The 21,370-nt window shown below is 36.4% G+C and overlaps 1 protein-coding gene across 1 annotated transcript in view; it reads left to right on the plus strand.

Annotated features, from left to right (window-relative positions):
- Positions 1 to 21,370, plus strand: part of LOC140166269 (uncharacterized) — a 299,796-nt gene that overhangs the window by 266,455 nt on the left and 11,971 nt on the right. The window contains exons 7-10 of the mRNA XM_072189677.1: positions 2,117 to 2,217; positions 4,084 to 4,215; positions 7,795 to 7,886; positions 9,934 to 10,015. Coding sequence (XP_072045778.1) covers positions 2,117 to 2,217; positions 4,084 to 4,215; positions 7,795 to 7,886; positions 9,934 to 10,015 — 407 coding nt within the window. The remainder of the gene's footprint in view (positions 1 to 2,116; positions 2,218 to 4,083; positions 4,216 to 7,794; positions 7,887 to 9,933; positions 10,016 to 21,370) is intronic.

A 21,370-nucleotide genomic window follows, 5' to 3' on the forward strand; every position in this document is an offset into this window, starting at 1 on the left:
TTGTTAGCTTTCTAGCAGTAGTAACACAAGATGTTTGGTGGGGTGGAAACTTGGAAATTAATAAAAAATTGGAATTTTTACAAATTTTGTAAGGTTTCATTTGTTTCGCTATTTTAGCCTATTTAGAAAGAGAAAGTGGTCCTCCTTTGAATCAAACCCAGGATGTCAGGTTTTAAAATCTGCTCTTTAACCCAGGCATTAACTACAGAAGCTTCATGAAATCAAAAATTTAAATTTCAAGGCCAAAAATTCTGAACTTTGAAAAAAAAAAACCCACATGGGTGTGAGTTCAGCTCTTAAGCTGATTTCAACTTTTTTTTTATTGCCAAATTTTACATGTTTTCTTTTATTTTTAGCCCATATTTGGCATTTTACCCTGATTTTATGCTGTTTTTCAGCTTTTTAAAAAGTAATTTTCCTCTTTTTTTTTTGTCTGAACCCTCTCACACCCCTGAAAACAACCCTGAAACATGGTCACTTCTTGTTTTAAAATAGGTGCGTTTGTACTTACATTTTTACCCGGGTGAGCAAAGAAAAACTTCAATTTACCCCAGCTGCATTACTTTTTCATAGTATGATCTATATACACACATGTTTTGTAATGAGTTTGAAGAAATTATTTCTGATGATTTGTTTTTCTGAAACTGACCAGATAAGTGTAGTGTATTAAACTAGTAATTTCATGTTAGACGGTGTATCGTAATAATAGGATGCAACATGATAGCGTCTCATCACGATGAAGCAGCTGTGTTCTACTATTTTGAGTAGTTTTCAAAATTATCGTACAATCTTTTGAAAACAAACAAGCGTGGCGAGATGATTGGGGCATTTGAGATATATGATCAACCAAACTGTGTAGCTGAAGCACAACTAGTGTGCTAACTTCACAGGGCAGCTATATTGGATATCTTATATTGCTCCTGGAGCACAGCTAGTGTGCTAAGTAGAGTTTATTCACTGTGAGTTGTGCTGCTTTAAAGGTTAGTAACCCTATTGTGCTCCAAGAGCGCAGTTGGTTGACAATATCTCAAATATGCAAAGTGATATGGGTGAAATCTATATGAAACAAAACATAATGACATCATATTTGACACTAAAAATCAATGAATACGGGAACATGATATGTGATGTAATAACGCAGAATGAGGGTCTTGTCCGGGGGGGAAATAAATATCGAGACTAAGCCAAAACAAGTATGCTGGGATTTTTTTCATTGTTCAAGTATGAGTATTTTTGTACCTAAATGATTCAATATTGATGACAAATTGCAGCAAAATAAAGCAATTACAGCTTGTAATTATAGATGTCAAAACTGATTTTATTCAACATTTGACTCAATTCTGCTAGATTGCATCAAATATTGGGGTTTTCCAATTGAAATCCATACAACCCCTATGGAAGACATGACCTTACTCTGTCACACAGGGAGTGTGAATTTCAAATGGGGTTACCTGATGGGTGACTCCATTTGAAATCTACACCCCCCCCTTTTGTGGGAGATTAAGGTCATGTCTTCCATAGGGTGTATGGATTTCAACTGGAATATCTGTATCAAGTCAACAATTGGGATTACAAGTATAATTACTACATTTCCACTTGTAATAAACAAGTAAAATCAAAAGTATAATTTGGATATATTCATATGAAGGTCATGTCCTAAATGGGTTATGAATGCTATACATGCTAGCCATAGGCTTTGACAAAAAAAGTCTCAAATAGTCTCAAATTTTCCTAAAATATCAAGAGCTATCTCAAGAACCACTGAACCAAAACAAGGCTTGTTGGTACTTATTTTGATGCATTTTTCATGCGGATTCTAAATATGGTCATGAACATTTACAATTCTGAATTTTTTGAATTTAAAAAAAAATCTGAAGCTTGTCATCTGCAGTTGACCGCGTGGAGAGAGTTACAATTTACACCTAACAGGTTGCAGTTTGAAAATAAAATCATAATCCATGCACGTATCTACCTTAAATCAGACTCTTACGTAAAAATGATCACATCATATTGTACTTGCATATATCCCGACTAAATCTGTGAATAAGTAAGGTAAAATATAAAAAAAAGTCAAAATGTTTTGAATTATTTATATATTTTTTTTCTTTCTTGACAGTTTTAATAGAGACGGGTTACCATAGCAACAATCCCTACCATAATGCTCTGCACGCAGCAGACGTCACACAAGCTATGCATTGCTACCTCCAAGAAAAACAGGTAAATCCACAAGAACATGCTCATCCTTCAGGCCCCAGTTCTGTAACCCCCCATATGTGTGTGTGCTTACAGAATGACCTTTGAATGTGTTGGGTATGGAAACTCATACTCTACAACTTGAGGTCAGCAATTGCGGTATCATTGTTGAATATGGTGTTGAACTTTGCCTTTTGGAAATGAGGCTCATGGTACAAGAAAAAGAAAGAGAAGCAATGATTTTCAAAAGCAAGAAAATAGATGTTAAAGCTAAGAGGCTGGTCATTGCTCTGTGATGTCTATACAAATTGTCAGGATTCTATGAGTAAACACCCACTATTTTTATATTTTTTTCTTCTGTAAATTGTTAAAAAAAGATTAGTACACTGAACAAGGTTGGATAATGGCCTTTACTTTACCTTCTCTACTGTGTTTGTGCGTGTAATGATGAGGGCAATATACTCAAGTACAAGATAAACAGATCAGCTTTCCTCGATTTGGCCGTTCTTGTAATTGGGCTATTCCCGTTGAAATCATCACCCCCTATGGAAGATATGACCTTAGTCTCCCAAACAGGGTGTGTGAATTTCAAATGGGGTTACGTGAATGAGTGACTCCATTTGAAATCTACACCCCCGTGTATGGTCATGAAGTCCATATGGAGTGTATGGAATTGAAATGGAAGAGCCCAGATTTGAGTGTGCAAATGAAACTCTTCGTTCACGGAAATTATTTACCTAATAGGCAATTTGTGCTGGTCAATGCTCGCATGGTCAGTTCCTGTATTATGTAGCTGTGATGATAATGATACCCTGAAGTGCTGAAGAAAATTCTCATTCTGTCCCAACATGATGAAAAGGCCACAACGGACATATGATTATATCTAGATAACGTATAGAACCTGTAATTAGCGTCCATTTACTTGTACAAGCAATTAAATTAAAAGGGGTTGAATTTAGGGTTTAATGTTTGAAATCCAACTACTTGTAACCGTCTAAAGTGAGAATTCAATTTCAGCCAAAAGTGCCAGTTGTGCCTTTTTGTCATGGCAATGCAGAATTTGACTGCTCAGTGCCAGAAGTGGGTAAGTGCAATAGCTGCCACATGTAGCTGCCATGTGCAGATGAGTGCAATATACTGTGTGTAAATTGTCAAATGTTCACAGGGCAGCTATTGCACTTAACCTACTTCTAGCACTGAGCAGTCAAATTGTCCAGGCTCTCTCATTTTGTTCTCTGTTTTCAGCTTGTTCTACGCCAAAATTCAACTCGATTATGGCCTCAAAAAAGTGTTAAAATTAAAAAAAATTGTGCTTTGTGCACGAATGACCTGGTGAATGAAATTCAGATCAAATCAATTTCAAGACTGTACACCAGTAGAAAAAACGTGATTCTGCCTTGATGTACATCCCAGCAAACACAAATACGTTTGTCAAATACTATAAATTTGTTATAAACATGCTTTGGATTTTGCATCCTTTAAGTCATGGCTATATGGTCTTTTTTGTTCTGAATTTTTTTCTGAATTTGAGGTGGTAGAAGTTCATAACAAAACAGTTTATTCATTCGTATATGCCATGGACAATGTTAGTTAAAAAATCTCATTTTCTTTTCAGCTCAACAAGTACAAGGATGTAAATCAGAATGAAATTTTTAGAAAGTACAATTCTAAATATAAACTGCCCCAGAGTACCAATAGCACTACTATCAGGCTCTGTCGCTGTGCTCGGTCCAGCTCTTTGGGCTGGTCTTTAGCAGCACGCTCAGTCCAAGTCTGTGCCCAGCTTAAGTATGAACTTCTTTTTATCTCATCATCTTCATTGCATTTGTTTATTTTTGTTGTTCTTCATGTTGGCAATTAATCTTATTTACTTTTTTCCCCCTTCTCCAGATACAATCAATTCTGACGCCGTCAGAAGTCATGGGTGCCATTCTGGCTTCGGCCACACACGATTTGGATCATCCCGGAGTCAATCAAGTGTATCTAATAGCAACAAAAAATCATCTTGCCAAACTCTATAGGGTAATTATATTATTGTCTACTGTTTTACAATACACTTCTTCTACTAGCTAATTGACTTCTGACGTCGATGCCTGCCAGTATGCGCATGCATCATCACAATTTCCATTGGTTTTTGCCTGGCAGTATGCGCGCGCATCATATTTTGTTCAGGGCTCATGTTTTTTAAAACTCCCGCCACATCACAATAAGGCTATTGAACAGTGTAGCGGTTGCATGGGGTTCACTCAAGCATATCGATTTACCAGTTCCTTGCCTTTGTTGATAAACATTGAGGTCAACTCACCTATAGAAATAATCTTTAAAGTGCAAAGCAGATTTATCAATTCAACATCATGTTGATGGCTTGCTTGTATAAACACCCATTTACTAAAAGCTGTTGTTGTTATTGTTGTTGCATATTTGATGTAATCAGTAATTCTCTGAACCTCACTAGTGCCCATCCATATATAGCTCTCCATAGACTTACAGTATAATAGCCTGCTTTTCAAATTTCTTCCTGTTGATTTGTGAGTTTCTTAGTTTCATCCAAACTAGCATTTTCTTGAAGTTCAAGGTCATATTAAATAATCAAGTGCAGGGAAACCATATGGAGTCCAGCTACAAATGTATTGTTATAATTGCCATTTCTTCACCATTTGTGACCCATCACATCAAAACATACCTCTTGGGAGGCATTTTTCAAAAGTGAGATATGAACCTTATCAGAAAGTGTTACCTCATGACTGAATGTTTGCCTTGCACATCACAGGATTTTACTTCATATCTTGAAACTATAAAAGCTGCTAAGAGGTATGTTTTGATGTGACGGCTCACATATAAGGTCTTCATGGATTTTAGCCCTTAGCCCCGAAATAAAGTTTGTTCGGCTTATAATTAGCAGGAAAAAAATGAGACTCATAACATAGTGTACTGATATAAAATGACATGCACAAAGTCAGGCGCAGGTATACCGAATAATTTTCGCCTATTGTAAGCCGAGCAAAAAGCTCTGTATTTTCTGAATGAGAGCACATTTTGAAATTATTCAAAAAGTGACATGAGGCTACCCATGTTTGCTTATCAAACAAACAGCAAGTGCTAAATTTAGAATAAAATAGGAATCAGTTTGTAACTCCGTGCTTTTTTAACCTTTCCCTGTGTATATAAATGAGTGTAAGTGACGCAGGCAATTTTCTAAACACTTGGCCTGAATATAACAGGGGATTCCTTTTTATTGGCGAGCACTCTTACCCTATGCCATTCTCATATTGCTGCTTTGCAACTGTCTATTCCCATGAGTACTACATGCTGATTGGTTATAAAAAGAAGATTATGATTTATTGAGCCAATCAGCAGCATGGTAATGAGTTTTGCAAGAATTTTTTGAAAATGAGAAAAATTACATTTTGTCTGAAATCATATGTAATGTTGTGAAGTGGTAAAGTGGCATCTTGCCCATATTTTGCCGTACACCTTTCAGGCACGTAATGATGAAAAATGGGTCGCTTATTATTTTCATATTTATGAAAGGACATAGATGAATGGTTTTCAAGGTTGTCTACCAGTTGCCAGACACATTAATTCAAAATGTATGTGTAATAACAAAAATTGAACAAAAAGTGTCAAATTGTGCATTTTTATTGGTACATAAAATCTTTACAATCAACTTCCAAGTATCAAGGGTAGCATCGTGAATGGGGTTGGTAGGACTGATCAAAGGTCTTTGACTTTTTTGTTGTTGTGTAAAACGTGAGGCACATAACACATAGGGCTTTTTCTTGCCATGCTTACCCTAAAACATACAGGCTCCCAAGTGTTTGCGAGGCAAATGCGCAGGGAAATGTGTGACTAAGTTTACTTGCATATATGTCTTCTTTGCAGTTAGACATGCAATAGGGTACAAATGTTAGTCACTTTGCACAATTTTTTTAAATTTTTAACTTATTCACACAAATTATTGTAAACTCATCCGAGTTCATTTCTTCAGCTGGTGTGACTGCTGGTTGACGTTGGGGATACTGGAGTAGGATGATCGATCATGTGATATCACTTTACATAAAGCATTTCATGTGTACTAGCATGTATTCGTGGGACAATTGCCCGCATGTTCAGCAAAACATACGAGTCAAAGACCTTTGATTAGTACTGTAGTTACTTTCCCGGTTACATTCCTCCACAACGTAATAAGAATGGAAAATGCATGCATGAAAGATTGGGATGAATGAGAATGCAAACTGTTTGCAGACACTTAAAATGTATGAACCATGACTGCTTTATCACTGAAATCAGTCTAGCTAAACGCGGCCCTGTCCTTCGTTCAGAACTTTGACAGCAGTTACGTGAGGTGGTTGCTACAATGAACAGAACAGTTTGTTACACTCTAAAGGGGGACGTCCTTTATACTGAGCATAAGCCTAAGCCAAACGTGCACAACTATATGTGGTATGATCAAGTAAATTCAGTCTGAAGTCGGGCATATTCAATTTTCAGTTTTTTACATGATTGTATAAAGTATTTGCAAAGCTACCCCATTGAAAACCCCATTGAAATTGAACATTTAATTCCAAAGATATGAACAGTTGAAGTGTTTCCAAAACAATATGCAACAAAAGAAATTATTGTCTTTGTTTGGCTATATCTGAAAATCAATATATTCGACTTCCGACTGATTTTGCTTGATCACATCACATATGTCTTATTCTTTTGCTTTATTCCACTTTCCTGTAAACTTGTTTGATTACAAGACAACATGCTATTGCTTTCTGACTTCAATTGAATAACACTGCATTGAATGTAGGGGCCAACTGCTGAATGCATCATTATGTATCATTAACCATTAGCGAGAGTGTTGGTACCTACTACCTATCATCCTTGCCATGCCAGTACCTATCATCCTTGCCATGCCAGTACCTATCATCCTTGTCATTTCCACAGTGAAGCATCAGTCCTAACTGAACAGACACTGAGAGATGTATCAACATTAGTGTTTGTAAAGATCTTACTTCACAGGGCTTTCAGGTGTTATTCAATATTTACCCATGGAATTGCTCATATATAGCAATTGAATTGGCATGATTTTCAAGTTTGATATTACTCAGCCGCTTTTGTTCCAAACTTAGTGAAGTGTTTCTAGATTATTAGACGCTAAGGTTTCTACCCAACGGTTCAAATTTGCCGTCAAAGTGACGTCATAATTGGATTAATTACCATAGCAATAGATTAATACAATTTTTGAATAGATCGCCCTGCACTACAAGCAGCTTGCATTAATCACCTGTGTATGTCAGCAAACATAGATTGAATACAATACCGCTCTTTTCAAAGATACTCATCTTACAGGTGCGAGTAATCAGCCTTCCTTTGACATCTATGGTTCAATGCATCGGTACCATGTGAACGTTGTAGTGCAGGGCGATATAGTCAAAATTGTATTAATCTATTGCTATGGTAGTTCGTCACTTGACGGCAAATTACGAATGTTTTGAGGTGAAAGGGGGGAAATCAGAAATGTTAATTTTGAAAACTTGAATTGGGTAAAGATACTGAACTTTCTGGTCTAAAATAAACAAAAATTGTTAATAACATTGTCTGTATTTGCAGAAAACTTCGGTGCTAGAAAACCACCATTGGAGAGCGGCTGTGTCGGTCTTCAAAGAAACTAAAATATTTGATCACTTCGATAGCCAAACTTGGTAAGTAGGAATGACCTGGAGGTCTGAGGTTATCCTAACTCTCTTCATATAAAGAGGATGCCCCCATCCTGCTAGGGACCCACACAGCGACCCACAGTAACAATATGAGCAGAAAAACTACAATTGTTCTTGAAATTCTGTGTATTTCTACTCCTTGATATGTACTGAGCTACTTGCCTGATCATAGGAAAATGCCCCTTTTTACCCATATTGTTTTAAAGGCTGAATTCCAACATTTACAGAGTGATGCTACAATGTTTTTAAGAAATTGTTTAATATAATTCACATGTACTAATCATTTTGGAATGTCTTTAACCATCGTCGTGCAGATGGCGAATGGGGTCGAGTACTTTCACAAATTTTTACAAAAATTTCAAAATTACTTAAGTTGCAATACCATATTTGGAATCAGTGTGCAATATTCATTAAAATGAGCCCAAACCTGCCTAGTATTGGGTCAGTGGTTCTTAAAATAGCCCATTACATTTTGTGGAAATTTTTCAAAAGTCGGTATTTTGTATATTGAAGCCAAAAGCTGTGTGCAACGTATTAAGCATAGATTTATTACTAAACTCCCACCCCTAGCAGGATTCATTACAAATAACGCCTCAGTAGGATTATGGATAATGAAAAAGCTAGACATCCATCCATTCAGAAGCGAAACAGTGGCATCAATAACGTGCATGGGAAAAAATGAATATGAAGCGAAATTTCATTTGTAATGAAAAGACTGGAAAAAATGTCACTTAAGAACTATTATATATATAATATGTCTGTAGGACATGAATACAAATGGTGATATATTTTACAGACAACTCTTATTATCCGTGTAAAAGTGTTTTGTCAATCATGTGTGTAAAAGGAGTTTAATTCATGAGAAATTTGATTTTATGAGAAGCCTGATATCGGCGTGAAAATTAAATTGCTGTAAATTTGTGTTTCATATTATATCAGGTTTCTATGACAAACTTGCCTAAAGCAAAGCAAACTAGATATTCAAAATCATTATTTTATTTTTTCTTCATTTTGCCATCAGAAAGTTGTTACACATAATGTGTTATTCAATATTGCTCCTAGTCACCCCATCACCATCAGCAATGCAAAACAGCCGGTGACGTAGATGCGTCCAGGCTTTTCTTTGCTTAATGCCTGGTTGCCATGGTAACTGGCAAAAAAAGTTGCGCTAAATTGCTGATATTAAGTATGGATAAGATTACTAAAGCTGGTTGTGACCCCAGTTGTGCTAACTATGTCAGCTACAAGATGATTTAAATGTCAATGTCTGATGAGAAAGACGGGATGGGGCTTCTCTATTTTGTTAAGGATGTGCGGTTGGAGCTCCAGAAAACTTATCTTGAAAATATACCAAATTTGATAAGTTGTAAGGCCAAGAAAAAAATATATATTAGTTTCTCGTTCTTGCCCGCATCCGTTTTGGCTGCCGCATCAAAAAAGGTTTTTGTTTTAATTTTGAAATTATGTTTAAAAAAACAAACAAAATCCCAGAAAATATCTTGTTTTGTATTTGTTTCCTGTCTGAATGAGTACCCTATTCAGGTTAAATAGCTAGATTTAAAACAAGTGATGGCCACTTTGTAGCAAAACATCCCCCATGTTGAAAGTGAATCAGAAGAAAGCGATGGTAGTTTTAAAAAAAAAAAGTTCATCTGCCATTTTGGATCCGCCATTTTGAAGGGAAAAAAGGTCATCCGCCATTTTTGAAAAAAAATGCCCTCATCCTCCTTTTTTCAAAAAGTTAGGACGAGAAACTAATTTTTTTCTACTTGGGCTAATATTGTTACTATCGGAATTTAATGAAATTTTGCACACAAAAAAACAAGAACTATCTGGCACTTTTTCAAGACTTGTGAGAAATCTTGAAAAAGCATCCCTTCTCTAATTAAGTTTTCTGAAATTCACACTCCAAATCTAAACCTACATTTCCACTAACCCCCCCCTGTGAGAAAACTTTATTTTCTTATCATCATAATACTTAATTTGTCTTTTTTTTCACCCTATTGTCTCCCTGTCCTACTTCGTCATACAGGGATGCAGTAGTGGAGCAGATTAGCTCATTAATTCTAGCCACAGATATAGCAAGACAACAAGAGTTCCTGTCCAGACTAAGGGTAAATATACACAAAATTTGATGTAATATGCTATTCTATTTAAAATCCACACTCCCCCTGTGGAAGATTTTAGAAATATATTCCAAAGGGGGAGTATGAATTTCAAATGGAAGGAACACATTAAGCAGTTCTTTGAATTTCATACCACCTCTGAGAAAGATTCAACCCGAATCTTCCCCAGAGGGATGGTGAGTTTCAAATGGAGCTGCCTAATGTGCTCCTTCCATTTGAAATTCATACTCCCCCTGTGGCAGATATTTCCAAAATCTTCCACATGGGTAGTGTGGAGTTTAAATGTAGTAGCTCAATTGGTTTATCACTGCTCCACATTGCCATAGATAAGTTAAGTTGCCAGGTATTGAATGAAGAATAGAGTATTGTTTTTGAAATCACATTGTTGCAAAATTATTCTTTTTTTTCTTCTTTTTTCATCTTTTTGATCACTATTTGTGTACTTCAACTGAAATTTTGTAGCAATCTATGTCTCCTGTGAAAGGTATTGGATATAATGACGGAGATAGTACCAAAAATTATAAACCTTAAATTCATAAATCTCTTGCAACTTGCTTTTGGTTTTGCTGGAGCAGTTCACGTAATTATAAGACGTTTGATTCCGTGCTTGTCAAAAGGTTTCACCCTTCTTTTTTTATGGCCGTTGGTCAGTGTATAGTTGACAAACCACACTTGATATATTACTAGCGGTGTTTTATTTCAAAATTTAATAATATTTATGCATTTGCTATAGAGATATTGTCCAGAGAAATAGGTCCTAGAGCCTGAAGGCACAGACAATGTATCTTGAACATGTATGTACTGCAAACATGTTATGCATGTATTCCATCATGTTACTGAAGCAGTAAATAGTTAATTGTGTGCACTCAGTGCCGAGTGGTTTTCTTAATTACTTTATCTTGCTTGTATACAAGTACAGCAACATAGATGTCTATAAAAAACACACCTAAGTATAGGTGATGGTAGTTTTATACATAACAAACCGGGCTGTACTGTATGTACAAAACTGTATCAAAATGATTGAAACTGAGGATTTGTCATTTTTACAAAATAAAATTTAGAGGTGTTATATACTAATTTAGACATTTTTTGTATATTTAAAATTATAGTAGTTTTATCTTTGCTAAGAATTTTAGGTCATGAAGATAACACGTTCAGAAGTTAAATGCTTTTAAAGGGAGCGAGATATTGATTGAGAGCACCCACATGTGTGCAATAAATATTTCGAGCTATTTAATTTGTGGTGTACATGAATTCACCATAGAAGTGACTTAAATTAATTGGATTAACTACCATAGCAATTCAGTATCGAAGTTACGTAATGTTACTATGTCAACGGGATCACGCTAGAGTAATGAACCACGATCGAATGATCACCACATAAAGTATATGGCACTCGAAGGCATACCAAAGTAGCGTGATCCGGTAACCAAGAGAATTACGTAACCACTTCGATGCTGAATAGATTAATACAATTTTGAATATATCGCCCTGCATTACAACGTTCATGCGGTACCTATGCATTGAACCATAGATGTCAAAGAACAGAGATAAAGACCCGATCGTAATTCTATAGAATATTTATATCATGCTGATTACTCGCACCTGTAAGATTAGTATCTTTGAAAAGAGTGGTATTGTATTCAATCTATGATTGCAGACAGACACAGGTGATGAGTGCAACCTGCTTGTAGTGCAGGGTGATCTATTCAAAAATTGTATTCATCTATTGCTATGGTAGTTAATCTGATTATTACATAATTTCTACGGCAAATAAGTCAATCTTCATTTAAATGACAATAGCTACCACCTAGTATCAGATCATAGGTTCACAAAATGGCCTTTTTACTAGTAGCACAAAAATTCCAGTTATTAGCAATTTTATATTTTTAATACTTTTTTAAAATTTCACATATCTGGGTTCCAATAATTTTTGATGTTCAATGTTATGTATGGACAACATATATGTAAACAAATGTACACAGGTACACCCTTACAAGTAGACATTCCCACCAGCATACCCCTCCCACACACACACACTTCTGTTTAACAAATATACCTCATGAAACATACCTGTAGTTTTGTAGAGTTTAATGAGTTATATCTCACTTAAATACTAATTCTATGGCTATTCCCTTTAAGCAGATTTTAATCATCATTATACTATTTGTATGCCGCCAGTCCACATGGGCAATAGAAATTTACCTATGAAATTGCTGACTTTATATTTTTTTCAATAATTCATTACTACACTGCAAAATTCCTGGCGACAGAGTGACTACATCGCACTGGAACTCTGAAGTCACTACCGCCGTCACTCCCGAATAACCTACCCTATGGTGGCCGACAGAGTCACTACAGGAGAGTGACTACATCGGAAACAAGGCAGTAGGGTACTATGCAGCAGTGTCATCACGTAGTGACTACAACTGCTAGCCTCCGATGTGTTACCTGCTCGATGCTGTAGCGGCGACTCATGATGTACACCACCGACTAGATTCCGACAGTGGTCCACATCTTGTAGTCACATCAAAGTGACTTCCGTAGCCAGTGCCCCATGCGTCGCCTGCTCGGTGCCCAGTCGGCGAACTTCAAGGTGACTACGCTGCCAAAAGGTCGTTGACCGAACCCTGTTATGAGTTCGAACACTCTGGGGACGCGCGGGTATATCTACCAAATCGCCGCTGATGATGACAAATACGCCGTATCATGCTTGGTTACTGCTTGTATACGCTCATGAATGGAAGGAGTTGGTTTTATAATTAATTGATTGATGCATGCTGTACAGTGGGTCTGTGGTTCTACTGCCGTCTTTGTTTTTGTTTTGTTTTTATCGTGCTTTTCTTTTGCATTCTTTATCATTTATATTTCAACTGTGAGACTTCCGATTCATTTTGTTTCATTTATTTATTGTTCTCTTTTATAATATTTTAATTCTTTTCGTGCTGCCTGCTTTAATAACCTCATCAACAGTGTGTTTTATTTGCAGTTCTTGTTCTTGGTTTATTTGTTTGTTTGTTTCACTTCAAACATTTTTATTTTGTTTATTTGTTTTCTTGTTTTCCCACAAAACTTATATCATTGCTTTGTTTACTTCAGTGGTTAGATGGCATGTTTTGCTATCAAATTATGCCTATTTTTTTCATATTTTGCATGATAACGTTATAGGCCTATTGAAACTTTTTTATATTTAAGACGAATTGTGTTTTTTAAAGTTTTAAAAGAGATATTAATTTTCAGCAAAGTTCGCAAAGTATGCCTATTATAGGCCTAGCATTTTCAATTTATACATTTTGATTTGCCAAAACTTTACTTATTTTGAAGCAAGAATTTTTCTGTTATATTTAAAATTGATTTATAGGCCTAGCATGCATTTTGTTTTACTTCTTGTCACTTTCCTGAAAGGTCTACTGCAAATTTATACTTTTACTGCCGTAAGTTTATGCAAAACCTTGGCTTGTGCTATTTTCTTATTCCGTTTTTCAAAATGGTGTTTTTATAGGCCTATATTAGTTTGATTTGTTTTTCATGTTGATTTTTTACGTTATCAAAGTAGGCCTATGCCTATAAATCGGTGTCACATCAATATAGGCCTGTTGCAATGTTTGTTTGAAATTGTCTTATTTTTTATCACATAAATATTAATGCTTGTTATGAATTATTATTGTTATAATTATTTATTTTACACATTTAATATTTTAATTCATCAATATAGGCCTACATGCTTCTTATAATATTCTTACTTTTAACTTATTTGCAATTTTTTGAAAAAGTTGTTTTCTTTCAAGTGTTTCTTTGTTTCTTCCATTCTTCGCTTATTGGTTTCTTCCTGTTTATTTATTTCTTAACTTTTTATTTATTTAGTTATTCAAATAACCACCAATTAACAAAATGTATTTTATTCATCATATTAGTTTATTGAATTATACCTTGTTTACTGATCATGTTTATTTCTTTTACTAACACATTTATTTTATTCATCTAATATTTCCCTTATTTTTAAAGTCCAGTTTGCAATTTCCCCTCCCTAATCCCTAAAAAAAAGCAAGAAATTAAGAATATTATTTGAATAAATCAAGAGAATATAAAAAATATGGCAATAAAAGCAAAAACCGGCAACCCAAAAACGCCGGTACTGAGCACCCAGGCCCATTCGGCGTAGTCACACCGGTGTGACTCTCCTCAAAGTCACCCGGCGCCAAGTCACTCTGTAGAAACCTAGGAGGCTGGCTACCCGCCTATTTCGGACCGGCGATATGGAAAACCGAGGTGTAGTTTCCGATGGAGTGACATTCTGGTGACATCGGCGTCACACAGATGAGAATCTTGCAGTGTATGTAAACACATCCGTCTCTAGCCCGTGGCGTTGATAGCGCTAGCGTTCAGCTATAAGAAATAGAATTTATATAATAATGGTAATATTGATTAATTTGAAACAACATACATTATTCTGGCAAACTAGGAGAAAGTTCAGCAACCGTTGCAAAATCAGTTATCGATCACAGTTTCACATCAGTTTGTGCCCTTTTGAGTTATTTTAATATAGACTGGATTATGTAGTGAACTTGAGCTTCTGGGAGTGAGACAATGTAGGGCATAAGTTGTTATGCTGTAAACATTTATTGTTAAAGACTAAGAAATGGTGCAGGAGGTTTAGCAGGTCTATTCACTGGTTACAAAAGAAGCTGTAACTGAGCATTTGCTCTATGATATGATTTGTAATTAATCATAAAATGAGACATATGTGACATGATCATGCTGGATTAGGACAATGTCTGCCATAAGTCATGATTAAAAATAATTGTTTTGTTTGCATTGCTATGAAAGCTTTTGGGGCTAGAGTGTTTGTTTGAGGAAGCTCTGCCAGAGCAGTTCTTCTGGGGTGAACCAACCCTGCCCGGTTATCAAATTAATCAGTGACAAGGTTATCTTTGAATTTTACAGGTGGTAATTGATGCAATAAGATTAAAACATCAATTAGCACTAGTCAAATTCAGAGATAACCTTGTCACTGATTAATTAGATAACCAGGCAGGTTTTTGGTTCACCCCAGAACTTCTCTGGTGTGCTTCCTCTTTAAATGATGTGCAATTAAACAGCATAGATAGCCTTTAAAGTGTTGATGTCTTGAATGCACTTGATCCTTTGGGCTATACCAGGTAAAATCTATACATCCTCTGTTGAAGAAATTTCCTTAATCTTCCATACAGGGGTGTAGATTTCAAATGGATCCACCCATTTTGACTCACCAGGGGTTTGAAGCACACTAGGAGGAAACTTTGAGATTTATGATGTGAGGACACATTTGAGTGTTTCATTCAGAGGTTCATTGCACTGTATGATCATGCATTTTGTGATGGATTGATTGGTGGTTCACAAGTTTTTGCTGGCAAAACTACCAAGTGGACATAGACATAGTATTTTCATTTCTACATATGGAGGTTGAAAACCTGTGATGCCCATATGAATATGACTATAGATTGATATCTGGGTATGAATGCCTGGCATACGCTTAGCTGGCACAGTATTTATAGAGCCAGTGGCAGTAGGATGGTGGAGGAGTCATGAGCTTTCCACCAGCCATTTAAAAAACTGGTTGGGATAAAATTCACACAATTTTATGCAAATTTGTAAATTTTTGTCACCCCCAGTACCTCTGAGAAAAACATGCGATGCCATCCCTGTCTGGCGCCTCCTTCTAGTACAAGAACATGCATTAAGTGAAGTATGGCTTGACCAATTGCCCTCCGGTGATGTAGCCATTGATGTATTTCCTGTGGTCATGTTAGTAAGAGGCCAGTGGTTGACTACATCCTGTTAGTTATTTATGGTAGCTTTTATGCTCTTTAAAGAAATGGATGTTGATGGCAGGGTTGCCAACAAAATTCAGTCCATTTTGCAGACGTGACATTATCATCCAAAATCAGCCCAGAATTTAAACTTGTCAGAATTAAATTTAGAGGGCATGTTGAATCTCTTTTTGTCTAAAATTGATTTACAAAATTGTCATGATTTGAAAATCTTTGAAGTCGCCCACAAGTTGTGAAATTGGGGTGGCCCATGTTCGTGTCATGGGACAATAATAATTCAAAGTTTGCCAATTTTGCTATCATATGGTGGGTTTAGCAACCCTGATTAACTGGGACAGGTAGGAGTGTTATATAATATGTACAGGGGACCTGGAGGAAGTCATTGGACAATGGTACAGATTAGAAGCAGGTGTGTGTGTTATCTCTCTCTACGCGGGTGTCGAATGCAGACGACAAGTTTCAATTTTTGTTTAAAAATTACAAAATTTCAGTATTGTAAATTTTCATGACCATATTTGGAATCAGCATGAAAAATGCATTAAAATGAGTACAAACAAGCAAAGTATTGGTTCAGTGGTTCTTAAGATAGCGCTCACTGTTTTGAGAAAATATCTCCAAATTTTTTTTATGTTGCTAACATGCAGAGTATCCAGCTGTAGTCTTTGGTCAGTGGTCTGCAGTACCGTATTGTTTGTAATAAACGCCCCGGGGGCGTTGCATTTTTCCAAAAGGGGGGCGTTTATTGGAAGTGAATTGTCAGTGATAAAAGCTTAAAAATCGTGTTCAATTTCCCGATGGTGCTCCTATTAAAAGGAGGGGTTTACACTATACATGATGGATCTTGTCTAGTTTGCAAGCCACCTCATCCAAGAAGCAGACAAAACAACTAAAAGAAACTTGCTGGCTAAAAGAAGCAATCTGGATTAGAGGTCAGGGGTGTAACACCATGAACAAAGATGAGGGGGCTTACAAACTAGACAGGATCTAAATACCAACTTATCATAACGGCAACAAGGACGTTTGGATATGTCATCAAGACTAATGCTGGTTTCATACTTTCCTGCTGTTTGCCGCTTTGCCGCTCTGACTACGATTTTACTTCACTGCGCAGTCGCACCAGAAACGCTAGCGGTGACCAGCGGCAAGCCGATATATCGATCACTTCACCGCTTTGCCCAAGCGGCTGCATTGCTTGGAGTTCAATTCAAGTCTACTCGGGAGCTGTGCCACTCTGAGGTATGAGAACATGATACGATTTTTGGCGATGCTGATCGGCAACATTGGCTTTCATAGTCATGCCGCTGCTGCTGAGAAGCATGCCACTCCACTTGCATAAAAGGGATTTACACTATACATGATGGCGGCGCCCACGGAAAATGATATTTTCGTGGGGAATACAACAAAATTACACCTGTAAGTGCATGGAATTAGTGAAATTCTACCATAATTAGGCACTGAAATGGATGGGAGTTGAGTCATAATAGGTTTTGTCCATTCAATTTAGCGATCGTGACTGACATGACTGATGCAAGTTTTAAGCTTACCTACAAGATATGTCATGGAAATGTTCGCATTTTTGTCAATTTTTCACAGAAACATTGGAGGGGGCGTTTATTAGAGGGGGAGCGTTTATTACAAACAATACGGTATATTGATTTAGATGCTAATAATGGGCTATTTCACGTGAAATACATACAGCCCCTGTGGAAGACATGACCATAATCTTCTACACAGGGAGTGTGGATTTCAAATGGGTTTACCTGAATGGGTGACTCCATTTTAAATCTACAACCCCTGTGTGGGAGATTAAGGTAATGTCTTCTATAGAGGCCGTCAGTGTGACGTCATATGCCGCCATCTTGTGGGTACACGCTGCGATGGTCGTTCGATCTCCATGCGCAAACAGCAAAATCACCGTGTCGATGCATGATAACAGCTGCGTGGCAAGCTGCACCCTGCGCATAGTGTCCAACACATGAACACACGTAATATTTGTACCCACAAGATGGCGAAAGGCTGACGGCCTCTATAGGGGGTGTCTGGATTTCAACTGCAGTTTAGTCCAATGTACTGTTGGAAGTGATTTGAGGCTGAAGAAGATGGTTACTGGTAGATATTTTGGAATTTTAATGTTATGAGGGACAGGTTTTACTCAGTACAAGTGACCATGTTGGATGCATTTTTAGCCATCCGGTATGCCAATTACCACTTTTCTGGGGTATGTGGATGTAAAATAATCCAATTTTGCATCATTTTGACCAATTTTCTAGCACATTTCTCTGACATTCTTCCCCTCTTAAACACGAGGATATGATGAAATAAGGAGAGGAAGGAAGTGTTTTGAAGATGACTGCCAATGTTTTTGAAATATTTGCACCGGATATCATTCTTTATGATGATTAAGTTACAAAATACAGTTTGCTCCAAATCACATACAAAATGAAATACATGAATAGGAACTCATCACTAACGGTAATCTCCATTGTGTCTGCAATGTGAAGCCTTTTAGATGGATTATGTCCAGTGACGTATTCTAAACCATAGTTAGGCCAATCTACCCTGTAGACAGTTTATTTCTAGCATAACCGAGACAAAACGGATTTCAGTCTCGAACCGGAGTTAACAACTCCCCCGATTACGACAACAGTTGGACAAAATTATGCAATGCGGTCCCTACATGGAGATGCCCGCCAGGTTGTCTTGATTTTTAGTCTTAATCTTGCGGTTTGATCTTTCTGGTTTTGCAAAATGTTGAGTTTCTGTGCGCTTCAGGCAATAAATCATAGATCATCAATAGCTAAAAATGACATGTTATCGATGAAGATGTAAACATGTAACACCTGTCATGATTACTGTAAAAAGGGGAAATGTTTGCGCTGTATTCATTTTCACACTAATTTTTGCATTCCAAGCTGCTACCGTGAAAATAATAACGTGCAAATATATTCCTTTTTGCGTATAGGTCAATATAAGAAGGCTTAGCAGTGTGAATTTTAGAAACTGAAAAAGTTACAAATTGGCAGAGCGTGACAAAAATGACACAAAAATTTACACTTTTATAGTAGCTTGTAGTAGAATATGTTCAGAAGAGAAGTACAAGAATATTTTAATATTTAAGTATGCTTATTAACTGTTGAAATCAAATGTTTAAAATGCTATTACTTAAGTTAATTTAAGTTATTATTGCTATTGTATATGAAGGGGAGAAGGTGTTCTGTGCACTATAATTTTTTTAATGGAAAAACGTGCTATTCTAGTTAAAATCCATACACCCCCTAAGGAAGACACAACTTAAATCTCCCATACAGGGGGGTGTAGATTTCAAATGGAGTCACCCATTTCATGTAACCCCATTTGAAATTCACACTCCCTGTATGGGAGATAAAGGTTATGTCTTCCATAGAGGGTGTATGGATTTCAGCTGGAATAGCCCAGCCACAAACCAGTAAAAGCATTCAAAGCAGACTTAAAGATAATGTATAATGTAAGGGGCATTGAAATTATGCACCTTCATTTTAGCTTAATAGTATGTGTACTGAACAACATTCTAATTCAACCTTTGTAGCAATTTTTAGGATTATGGTTGCTACTTCAATTGTAATCCGAGCCATAATCTTTTAATTCTGCTCTTGTTCTAACCCTAAATTCTTATCATAATCCTGAAACCTTACCCAAAACCTAACCCAACTCTGCCCCAATCCTAACCTGAAAACCTAATACTCTATAAAGACTTTCTAAAAAAAGAAATTTATTGAAATGGACTGATTTGATAGTTGATGAAATACAACTGACATTATATCAATCAGTTTCTTGAAACAAATTCATCAGGATCGTTCATAGTTCATTAAAGTACAAAAGGTTCTTTTTCAGATCCAAATAATCTGGTACTCACTCAGAAATATTTAAATTTCTGTCAGGAATCTTGATCAGTCTGTTATGGTGTTTCTAGATGTTTGATGAAACTTCAACACTGTTTAGTATTAATGATGTTTCCAAACTTCCTGGTTGCCGTTTATTCGCTGTCGTAGTGCATGTTAGTAACCATTGGTTACTGCTCCAAGCCTGGACTGATACAACTGTTCCGAATTTTGGTATGCCATAGGCTTTGTGTTGTGATCATTTCGATCAGTGGTTCGTAACAAAGAAAGTGTGATCCATTTGACCTAGCAACGGTCATATTCTAACGTGCACTACGACAGCGAATTGATGAGTTGATCATAGATCTTGTCTAGTTTGCAAGCCACCTCATCCAAGAAGCAGACAAAACAACTAAAAGAAACTTGCTGGCTAAAAGAAGCAATCTGGATTAGAGGTCAGGGGTGTAACACCATGAACAAAGATGAGGGGGCTTACAAACTAGACAGGATCTAAATACCAACTTATCATAACGGCAACAAGGACGTTTGTATATGTCATCAAGACTAATGCTGGTTTCATACTTTCCTGCTGTTTGCCGCTTTGCCGCTCTGACTACGATTTTACTTCACTGCGCAGTCGCACCAGAAACGCTAGCGGTGACCAGCGGCAAGCCGATATATCGATCACTTCACCGCTTTGCCCAAGCGGCTGCATTGCTTGGAGTTCAATTCAAGTCTACTCGGGAGCTGTGCCACTCTGAGGTATGAGAACATGATACGATTTTTGGCGATGCTGAGCGGCAACATTGGCTTTCATAGTCATGCCGCTGCTGCTGAGAAGCATGCCACTCCACTTGCATAAAAGTGCAAGCTGCATGATGTGGGGTGCTCAGTGGCAAGCGGCAGAAAGTATGAAATCAGCATAAGCACTGTTGCTGTTTCAAGATTCCTGATAGCAGTTGAAATAATTCTCAGCGAGTATCAGATTATTTGGATCTGAAAAAGAAGCTTTGCTACTGTAATGTCAATCAATTGTGTGTCCAAATTGATGCTCAAACCATTTGTCTTTAATTGTCCGTACTTGTTTGTTCATTCAAAAAACAATATTCACATTTTGACTTCCATTTATGCTTTTACGCACAATTTTACGGACTCCAAAAATAATTGTTGCTTTGGAACATGGTAAGTATAATTCATTCCTGATTTGGTACACGGTAAAACTTTCTCAAAATTTTCTATTTCTTATACTCTCTAGCTTTTTCACATATTTATTTTTATTATTCTATGTCAAAATACAAAAATATAGTAATTATGATTTCTATAATTAATATTTCTGTCTTTTGAATTGGAATTGTAGATAGAGCTCCGTAGTTTAATTGTTCTCTCACTTTTGTATAGTCGTAAGAATTTCCTGCATATGATTTGAATATTAATATATGTTATGAATATATTAATATGAATATTCTCAAATTTTGTGCCTTTGCTTTTATCGAGAGAAGGACAGGTGCAACTATTTTAGAGACTGAATTTGTAATTTTCTGTATTTTGCCGTTTCTCTTGGATGTTATAAAGAGAAATTGTATAATATAATGTCAGATTTTTATTTCCTTTTTGTTTCTCCAAAGAAGTTCTATTCATGTTTTATAGAATACCATTTTTTTAAAAAGTTTAGTACC

The sequence above is a fragment of the Amphiura filiformis genome, chromosome 12, assembly GCF_039555335.1.
Source record: "Amphiura filiformis chromosome 12, Afil_fr2py, whole genome shotgun sequence".
In the NCBI taxonomy this organism is placed as follows: Eukaryota; Metazoa; Echinodermata; class Ophiuroidea; order Amphilepidida; family Amphiuridae; genus Amphiura; species Amphiura filiformis.